At 38.0% G+C, this 11,441-nt stretch overlaps 1 protein-coding gene across 1 annotated transcript in view; it reads left to right on the plus strand.

Annotated features, from left to right (window-relative positions):
• SYT4 (synaptotagmin 4) overlaps window positions 1-9,679 on the plus strand; it is a 30,909-nt gene extending 21,230 nt beyond the window's left edge. Inside the window, exon 4 of the mRNA XM_073589784.1 lies at window positions 5,967-9,679. Coding sequence (XP_073445885.1) covers window positions 5,967-6,274 — 308 coding nt within the window. The 3' untranslated portion in view covers window positions 6,275-9,679. The remainder of the gene's footprint in view (window positions 1-5,966) is intronic.
• The last annotated feature ends 1,762 nt before the right edge of the window (window positions 9,680-11,441 follow it).

The following is an 11,441-nucleotide window of genomic DNA, read 5'->3' on the forward strand; positions in this document are numbered from 1 at the left end:
ATCAGGGATGAGGGACCAAATGTTATACACCGAGGGCTAGGGGCCAGATATTATAAACCGGGGGTGAGGGGCCAAATGTTATACATGGAGGACAACGTGGCTGGATGTTATACACCGGAGCGGAAAATGGGGCTGGTTGTTTTATACACTGGGGAACAAGGGGCCAGATGTTATAAACTGGGGGCAAAAGAGCAAATGTTATACACTGGAGGCAATGGGGCCAGAAGTTGTATACCAGGAGCAATTGGGCCAGATGTGAAACACTGAATGTGAGGGGCCAGATGTTATACACCGGGAAACAATTGGGTCAGTTTTGTTATGCAGTGGGTGGTGAGGAGATGTTATACACTGGAGGACAATGGGACGGAGTGAGAAACCTGAATTCAATAAATATGACTTTAAAGAGCCATGTCCCAATGCTTGTGCCATATTGTGCATATCATATACAGGATAGATGATAAATGCATGATAACTGGAAACCCCACAGTTTATGAAAATAAGGTCCTAAACGTCCCTGTGTGCATGGAGGGCAGTGAGCATGTGCGACCACAGCTGTATTCACTATAGGAGTAGTGGTTGCACATGCTTATTCCTATTCCATTCACACAGGGAAATCTGCATTTAGGGGTCCATTGAGGGTCTTTGAAGTTCTACCCCAAGTAGTCGCAGATTTACCATGTACAGTATATGATGTAACGCAGCGGATTTCACAACAGTGCAACAAAGAGGCAGTGACTTAGGATAGTTCTACATAAACATCTTTATCTTGGCAACTTACAAAAACAAACCTCAAAATTTGTCCTCCGGTTTGCAACTGGATTGTCCGTAACAGTCTGTATCGATCCGTTGTCATGGGCGACTGCACCATCTTATCACTCATGGGTACAACCATTGCTTTTCTCTCTCTGTCTCTGCCCTGTGTTCAGTGTCACACAGACTGGACCTACACAGAGCTCCTGCTCGGCTGCTTGCAAACCAATACTGACACACCCAAACCTTAACTGAAAGTTTAAATGGGAATTGTGGACATGGGCTACTCTCAAGTCCCAGAGTGGAGGAAGAGATCCATCCCACTACCTTGCTACAGATCTCTCTAAAAAAAACCACTCAAGTCAGGCTTTCCTAAATTTGACTTGGTCAAATAACTTGACCAAGCCCACACACGCTTTTATTTTGCATTGTAACCATAGCTGTAATTACAGTGCTCTCCAGCGGGCTCAGTTTATTTCTATGCACATTCTGGGGGACACATAACGACCCCTGTATATGATTCCCCTCATTGTCTCACTTTTTTTTTATCAACCAACCAATATGGAAACCTGACAGTGTTAGGCGACACATTCAGCTTTGTTATGTCTACTGTGAGCATCTCAGCTAATGGTGATGAAGCTCTTGACCCTTTTTTTTTACTATTTTTATTCTAAAAGCTGATCCGTTAACCCCCGGTGTAAGCAGAGCAGGCAATTATTAGCATTCACATCGTGACCCACTTAAGTCATTGCAGACAAGAAGCCGAGCCGGTAATGTTCAGAATGATGGAGATTCATTAGAGCGCGGCTTGCTGCGTGCTGCTGATTATAAATACATCCTACATTCAGAGCCGTCTCTAATAATGAGCTCGTACTCAGGACCGTGAGAGGCCGGAGTGTTTTCTTAAAGGGTTCGACCACAAAGTGCGGCCTGTCCTCTGGGAACATCCCAGTAATGTGCTGCCATCCCGCGTCTTCTCCTCACATACGGCGTGATACATTATGCTGAGGCATTGTGACGAGATTACGAGGTCACATGACGCTTCTGAGAGGCTCCGTTTCAGATTGCACCACTTTTAACTATTTTTGATTCGCAGTAGTTAAATTCATTCACAAAGTGCCGTCTATGTGAGGACGCCAAAGACTCAAGCTACAGTAATAACCTATTGTACGTGACAATATTATTATTACTCAGGGAGCAGCTATAGGTGCCAGCTATAGGTAACAGATGGACCCAGGTAACGTGACCACAGGAGGTTCAAAGACCCCTCTGCTACAAGAATTGGTGGGCGCTGTGTCAGAATTACCTTCCTTCTAAGAAGCTGCTACCACCGCTACTAATAACACTGCTGTTATTATTAGTATTATTACTACTATTAATCCTACTCATACTACTACTTCATCTATTTACTGCTACTAATAATATTATCACTATTACTATTTTAATACTACCGCTATTACTACTACTACGGTTACTATTACTCCTAGTGTTACTACTTCTATTACTATCACTATTAACTTTACAGCTATTACCACTACTTATACTGTTATATTTACTACTAATAATTATATCACTATTAGTATTATTTTGCTACTGTTGCTATTACTACTATTACTACTTTACTAATACTAGTACTTTATTTTTACTACTACTACTATTACCACTGCTACTAATAATAATAATTCTTGCAATACTACTAATGCTACTATTATTGCTACTACTGTTGCTACTAATAATAATTCTCTTACTACTTCTATTTTTATTACTATTCATTTTAATACTATTACCACTACTTCTACTAATACTACTACTTATTCTACTAATACTGCTGCTTCAACTACTGTTTTTACTATTACTAATGATATATTACTACTACTATTACTACTACTAATTCTTCTAATACTGCAAATTCGATTACTACTACTACTTTTGTCACAATTATTATTGTTCAATTAACTTCTGTCACAGCTACTACTATTCCTACTACTGATCCTACTAACAATGCTACTTCTGCTTCAGCTATTGTTTTTACGACGTACAATAATATTATCACTATTACTATTATCATTTTCTACTACTGCTATTACTACTGTCACAATATTATAATAATAATTCAACTAATACTACTACTTCCACTATTTACTACTGCAACTAATTATCACTACTACTATTACTGCTACTAATTATTCTAATATTACTAGTTCTACTTCTACTATTACTACTTCTAATTTTATTACTACTTCTATTTTACTATTATTATTACAACTTCTACTATTACTACTACTATTACTTTTTTTAATTTTTGCTCTTCAGTTTTGTTGCACATACAAGACTTTTACTAATACTACAACTATTTTTGCCATTTCCTGTACTATTTTTGGGATCATCTTACTAAAGATGATTGGATCCCAAACAAATATTTTACTCTACATTTGTTAGGGAAGAACTTGCCCTTCAGTACAACCCCATCCATCAGCCTTTGTAAGAAATGGAACTTTGACTTTGGGACTCGTGGACCAATATCAGTGGCCAAACACCTCCTTGTCTTTTCTGGCTAATGGGCATAAATCTCTTCAGGATTTATGGAACAGTCTTCTGAAGAATGGAGATTAATGGGACAACAAAGAGATGGACAAAGTTTAAAATAATAGGGAAGTAGGATACTTTTTAAATAGATGTAATGAAAGATGAAGATAGATCACATTTAACAATTTTTCTCCCAATCTGTATTGATCGTCGCTACCATGGACATCACATTCTATGAGCCCCTTTGCTTTTCCCATTAGGGCATATCCCTGTACAACAGATTACTTGAAATGGTATTATGCTGGCCACAGCTAGTAGATTGATTTGGCCATCCCTCCAGACGGTGATCACTCAGGAACAATGTACTCACAAATCCCTTACAAATCCTTTTTACTTAAGAGCAGCAGGATGACTGTGCTGACACAACAAGAAAGTGTTTCAATCAATCCGATCAATGGATGCAGACAGCATAAAACAGAATAGTCATAAAAATGTCCCAACAAAACAAACGACGCATGATATTTCCATATAATTTCTAATTTCTATTCTGTCCCTTTACTATGAAGGTAAATTAACTCCAAACTTGTGCACTGTATTGATTCTAGTGCAGGGTCTGAGGGTGCGGAAATTACAGAGATTCAAAGAATACTGTAGAGATTACCCCCATGTCATGCATCTCCCCACAGACCCTACAAAGGAATAAACACCCCCATGCACACTAAAGTCAGCCAATCCCGCTCATATCGCTATGGTTGGCTGACAATCTAATATGTAAGTTGGCCTCTCAAATATCCCCAACAGATGATGTGCTACGAGAGAATGATTAGGCAAGTTGAACTTGAACAGCTGATCCAAAAGAGTTTGGAAGCGGCTCTATCGTAGAGAGCACTGAAATGCTCTGCCAAGACGAGTGTTCCTGTTTACGAGGAAGCCAGGAGAGATAGCCATCAGGTGAACGACCTCTCCCAGAGTGATGGTAAAGATTCCATGGCTTTGGTGCAGGTTGGTCATTTGGCCAATGGTGCGACAGGAAGCTATGACATCTCGATCTTCAGTCACATGACAGTGGAGGCCTATGTTTGGCTGCCACAATCAGCTGACTAGAAGAGGATTTCATTAGAAGCCCATCTGATCATGTCATATTTCTGTTAATTTTCCTTACCATGAATCATTGAACTAATCTATGGCACTTGGGGGTCTCGGGAAGAAAGTCTTATTCCTTGTTTCTTGCTTATCTTTCCTACCCTGCGAGAGATCTACTGGTAGCTGATTTGTTTCATTACATCGAAGGAAAGGGGAAAATTGCTAGTCTTAAATTGAAAGCTACTGTACATCCCTAACCTAGAATTTTACAGGTAATATTGTTGGTGAACCAGTATATGCAACTGACCTCCTGAAAGTAAAGAAACATTAAGAAGTGTCTTATCAAATGCTTCATTAGGTTCAATGCAGTGCTCTTAAGTGTTTAGAATATGGGGTAAATCTACCAAAAAATGGAGAGGTTGGTTACAAAACAGTTTGGGAATGGAAACCTAACAAGTCCTTAAAGGGCTTTTGTAGTAGATCTTTTTTTCAAAGGGCAGGAATTGTCATGAAACGGTAAAATAACTGATAAAACAGTACTTTAGGTCACTGATGCTCCAGTTCACGCTGGTCTGAATTTACATTTGGCCAACTGATCATGTGCCATCTAAGCCTATTACTGCTATGATCAATGATCAGCTGTGATCCTGTGCCAGCTAAGCACACCAAAAATGCTGCCAATCACTTGTTTCCAGTGACACTGCCAAAACCAGTGATTGGCCACAGCCATTATGTAGCAGATGGCATGAAATCAGTCTCGTTGAAGGACCAGGACAGCAGCAATGTTTTGGCTGCAGATTAAAGGGAACCTGTCATGTGAAATACCGCTATTAATCTGTAGATATGGGGTTAATCTACAGGTTAATAGTGTTGTGAACCTGCCCGGCTCTGACACTTTGAGCCCCGCTGCCTGGAGAAAATTAACTAAATTCTTTTTGGGTTTCAGTGATGGGGGTGGTGCCGGCACGGGTTCAGTCATCACTCTGTGTGTAGAGAGCAGAAATGCTAAATGAACAGTCAGTCAATGCAGGGAGCGTGGTTTAGTCCACCACTCGCTATACACGAACGCGCATAGGTGCCTGTGGCTGAAACCCAAACGTTACCGGAAGGAATAAAGTTAATTTTCTCCCAGCAGTGGGGCCCTAAGTGCTGGCGCCAGGCAGTTTCAGAACGCTATTAACCTGCAGATTAACCCCATATCTATAGAATAATAGCGGTTTTTTCATGTGACAGGTTCTCTTTAAATAAATGACTATTGGTTATTTTATATCTTAATTACATTATCTGCCTTTTGAGAAAATGTCTTGTAAAAGGGTCCAGTTTTTAGTGACACCCATCTTTTTTTAATTGAAAGAGTATTTTTATAATTGTCTTAGTTTATACAAGAACATGCAAGGACATTTACTTTCACCTCCCTCTTTAATTGTGTTTCTTAGCAACATGGTTGGATAAAATACATTTTTTTATAAATTCTATATTTAAGAATGTTATTAAAGAGATGTTAATGACATACAAGTCATTAATTCAGTTTTGTAAAATACATTTTTATACATTTTGTATACATTTCAATAGATATTATTTTTAATAAAATTGTTCTATTTTTCCAGATCCATATGTGAAAGTGAATCTGTATCACGCAAAGAAAAGAATTTCCAAAAAGAAAACTCATGTGAAGAAATGCACCCCGAATGCAGTGTTCAACGAACTCTTTGTGTTTGACATTCCTTGCGAAGGCTTGGAAGACATAGGTGTGGAGTTCCTGATGATGGATTCAGACCGGGGCTCCAGGAATGAGATTATTGGTCGATTAATCCTAGGAGCCTCAGCGGATGGAACAGGTGGAGAACATTGGAAGGAAATCTGTGAACATCCTCGGAGACAGATTGCCAAGTGGCACATGTTGTGTGATGGCTAGAAGCTTTGATTTGAACGGACTTCAGCATCTTCATTTTTTTTTATTTCTTTGCCATGTAAAATAAGAAGCTTGCAGTGACATTCTTTTTTTTTTTATTTCAACACACGATCAATTGCAAAATTAGCATTGAAAAAAAAATGATGAAAAATAAACGACAAAATTAATTTTTGCCAAGGAACAAAAATGAAAGAAAAAAATCAGTACCTTCACTTTATAAAATGGAGATTTTTGCAATTTATAGTGATTAAAGCTATACAAAACATTTGGTCATTGTTTTGGAGCAATTCCATTAGTTGCCATCTTTGCTGTTAGGTTAGGGGCGTTTAGAAAATGAGGAAATTTCGATTGGGCAGATAAAATTTCTTGACAGTATGATAGAGAACTTGGAATTCTTAGAGTTGCACGCAACTCATGGTCTTTATGATGGGGTAGCCACAAAGACTTCAGTCTGGCTTAACATACCAAAATTATGAAAAGTGAGTACAGGGATGAAACTATTGAAATATCTCGGTATTTCTGGACAAAGATTAATTCGTTTTAGTTGATTTGGCAACCCAAAATGCCAATGGCTAATAAAAAATGAACTTGGCCAACTGTATCCATCAAAAGCAACTTGTGAATCGGAACATCTCATTGATTCACTATTCTACAAATGTTTCCATTTTTGTTTTAAATCCCCATAGTTCACCATATTTATAGCCAAAAATATTAAATAAAATCTATTTTTAATTGTAATTAAATATAAATGTTTCGCTACCTGTATCCATGGCTTTTATGAAATGTGATAATTAAGAGTTAAAACTAAAAAAACGACAAAGAAACATTTTTGGTTAGAATTAGTATTTATCGATATCAAGGTGAATCCAAGTTTACTTTACAAAAAGCACACATTTAAGGATGAAACTATGGTAGTAAATTTCTTAACTAATTTATACTTAAACATTTTTGGAAGTGAAATAGAAATGTCTCCTAATCCCAAAATTGACACTCTCCCTAGACTATCTCCAACTCGTTGTGTCCATAAAATATATAGAAAAAAATAATAGGTTATCAAACATGGACAACTAGATTCTGTGCCCTCTTTTACGGTATACAAACTTCATACGGTGACTACCTGCTACTAAGAGACAGCACAGGCGAGTCAATGGGTTGGTGATGTTAAGGTTGGAAGTTCTGGAAGTTAAACTATTTTTTTGGACAACCAATGGGACGCAGTGGTCAAGATGATGATAATACTTTAGATTTTGGGATCTGATGAGCGTCTTCTCATGGTGTAGCAAAGAGGCATTTAATGTATGACTGCACATCCAACAGTAGGTTGAAATTTACAGATCTGCTCTGCTTTCCAAGAGAGCTTGTCATGCCAGGGGTATAGAGCTACTTGAAAGAACACATTTTTCGCTATACGATTAAGTATCATCATGCATTACTTTTTTCAATGGGTACCAACTCTATAAAGTCTATGAAGATCTAGTGGATAATGCAATGTTCATTTGTCAAACACCTCTATCAAACTTTTACATTAAGAAAGGGAATTTTGCACTCCAAATAGGTGAAAAAGAATAATTGGAGCTCTATTTGTTTGCTCTATTTGTTTCAGTCTTGAAAATCAGACCTTCATTAGATGGATTGCCTAATTAGAGAGAGAAAATGGACTAAATCGCTGTATTATTAATGGGTTACAGCTCCAAATGATCGGCACTCAAGCTCTTAGTCATTGGATAGTAGAACATGGATACAATATTCAGCAACGATCCATAATATATACTGTTTTTGAAAAACTGTAAATTGCAAACATTCTTTAATAAAGTAGAAGGTATGAGATTTTTTTTTTAAACTAAGAACACCTCCAGCCAGGTTTCATGAAAACCCTCCTATTTATTCAGGTTTTGTGGGAGCAAATGTGATATTAATTACTCTTGTTAAATTAATTAGATCAAGTTGCCAGGATGAATAAGAAATTTGACAATTTCTAGGAAACCACCAATGTGCTCCGGGAAGTTGTTACAACTTCCATTCTCCCACTTTTTCCACTTAAGGTCAGAACATGCATTATTCAGCTGAAAAAAATAAAGCTGGTGATCAACAACCATAGAAGGTATGAAATGCAACATAAAAGAATGATACAATCTTAAAATAAAGTTAGAAGACAATATGACTGTTTCTTGCATCTTTGACAAGGTTCTGTGGCTTGGGGAATCCATGATCAAATGTATTACTAGGGAAACTTGAAGGAATAGATAAGGTTTTCCTTCTTAAGATCATCTTCTTTCTAACCAAGCCGAGAGCATCTACAAAGAGCTCTGGAGGACTCAACATGTGGTTAGTTCCTAGATTTTAATGAGGACTGTGTAATTTTTCATTTCTCCAGTACACTGCTGGGAAAATGAAGACTTAATGCCAGTTTACCCAAAGATTACAACTGATTGCTGTGATCAGTTTATTATCTGGGGTTTCTTCTAACAAAAAAAAAGGGAATGTTCAAAGGAAATCAGTTTTGAGTAGAAAGTCTCTTTTCATTTCAATGCTTGGTTATAAAAAAAAAATTCAGCTGAGATATTTGAGGTATATGAGACAAGTTTTTGAGAATAAAATCATATTTTTAGTGACGACGTTACCCCACATTGACTGTATTCACACTTGCTCTGCCGTGACGTCAAAATCAGAAGACCATTGACCCCAATCAAGCCAAAAGACTTCCACCGAACAACCTGCTTTCCATTCCGCATCCCATGCATTGTTGTTCCGTTTGTGACTTGTAGTATGAAATTGTGATTTTAATACAGTGTGTGATAAAAAGTAAGAAAAACACAAGAGGAAGACTGTGAGGTACCCAAAGGGCTCGGACTCAGAATCAGTGGGTCTTGTGAATTATGTGAATCTGTGCACTATAAGAGTACAGTATGTAGCATAAAGTATGTTATATTGAACTATTAACCAGTATGTCCCAGTAACAGATAATGGACTAGTAACTGTTTTGTGTCACTGGAATAAACAAAACAAAAACACCTTACTGTCCGAACGTGTAGCAAATTTGCCTTTTTACGTCTTTATTCGAATGTCCGACTGCACTACTGGCCTATGTGTGTTGCATTTCTTTTTTTCTTTTTTTAATTGTTTTTTTTTGTATATGAAGACAAGGAAAGAGATTGTTGGTACTTCTCCAGGTAAAAAGAAACACCGCCCCCCCATTACCTTATGCCATCTAGTTCCAGAGGTGTAACATTAACGAACAATGTATTATTACGTATTATTCCTGCTGAATGGGGGTGATTGGGTAATACGACCTCCCTATACTAGTGTGTATACAAGCTGATAATTCATGTGCAATTAATGGGACATGGTTTTCAATTTTACTGTACAGCATATTTGGGTTGTATTAAAGATAAAGGCTATGCATTTTAACGTGTGAGTTTATGTCTTTTATTGAAATACATTGGAAGAAGTGCATTTTTTTCCGATTTAGAGGAGCTCGCAACAATATAGGGTCTTTGAGAGTCTTTGCAAAATTTGCAAGCAGATCAGATAAGATCTCCTTCTCTACTCCCCCCTTAGCTCTTCTTCCCACAACCGCATACAAGACTTCTCCCATGCTTCCCCCATACTCTGGAACTCTCTGCCACAACACATCAGACTCACCATCAACGGAAACCTTCAAGAAGAACCTGAAGACCCACCTGTTCCGACAAGCCTACAGCCTGCAATGATCCTCAGTCTACTGAACTACCGCACGACCTGCTCTACCCTCGCCTACTGTATCCTCACCCATCCCTGTGGACTGTGAGCCCTCGCGGTCAGGGTCCCCTCTCCTTATGTACTTGTGTGTCCCTTGTCTTACACATGTTTATTATACTTGTCTATATTTCCCCTTTTCACATGTAAAGCGCCATGGAATAAATGGCGCTATATAAGTGCATAATAATAATAATATTAATAATAAGATTAGAATTTGCCTGCTCACGCAGATTTTCCTGGGAAATTTGATTCGGATAGAAATTATTCACTGCAAACGTAATATCCCTTACTACATTCTGGGGTTTTTCCAGACCCCAAAGCATAATAAACATAAGATTTAAAAAATAAAAAAAAATCCATACGCTCACCTCACCCGTCCAGCCCGTCCACTGCTCATTGTCACCCATCTGATCCTTTCCACATCTTCTGACCACCATGAAAAAGTTATGATGTCACAAGATGCCCTGTGATCTTGTGCGTGCATGCATAGAACCTTCTCTGGTCTCATCAGAGCCGGAAGTCCCTTTATAGCTTTAGAGGCCCGGAGATTTCAACACAAGTTGCTGTGATCAAAAGATGCGATGAGGACTGGTCTGGTGATAGTGTTGAGTGGAGGGATTGGAAAGGTAAGCAATAAGGTGAATAAAAGCATTATTTTCTTATTTTACAGCATTTTGATGGCCCTTCACGGATAAGAAAAATGGTGTCAAGCAGACAACATTGTGATGAATACGTGCAGAAATGAATAGGAAAATTCAGCATTTTGGCAAATGCGGATTATTTTTACAATTCGAGTAGAATTCAATTACACTCTACAAAATTTTCTCATTATTAGAAAAAAATAATTAAAAAAAAATTAAGAAATAAAGGTTTTGAATTTCCCATTAATCCTTCTATGGTGCTTTGCGAGTCCATATCGGGATCAGAAATGATGATGTTTTGACGATCAGAGATTGGCTGCAATGCAGTAAGGTGACTAAGGGCCAGGACCTCATGGCTTCCAGAAATGCTGCACTGGTAGAATATGTCTCCTCCTCCATGACCCACAGAAGTACTTCTTAGGAGCAGTAGACAAATGTCTATGTGTGGCAGATTTGGTATTATCCAATTAAGTGTTTAAGGTGTCTAAACTTTGGTGGGAGTCACAAAGTTCAAATTTTTGCTGCGAATCCAGCAAATTACATTTCACAAGGGCAGAAACAAAGGAGGGAAGCAATTTTAATAGGAAACACTTATTAAGTATAGGAAATTTACATTTACAAATACATTTGAATTTCAAGGCAAAAGAGAGAAGAACAAATCCAAAAACTTGAGTATCTCACCAAATATCTAAGTTTACCACACCACGTCTAGACATCGCTTGTGTCTGTCTAGAAGTGAAAGTAGAAACAGCTGGGTCCCATAGTAAACTTTTAAAAGCCTCACATCTTCA

This window comes from Dendrobates tinctorius, unplaced genomic scaffold, assembly GCF_039654945.1.
Source record: "Dendrobates tinctorius isolate UK_male_01 unplaced genomic scaffold, ASM3965494v1 ptg000113l, whole genome shotgun sequence".
NCBI classification, from domain to species: Eukaryota; Metazoa; Chordata; class Amphibia; order Anura; family Dendrobatidae; genus Dendrobates; species Dendrobates tinctorius.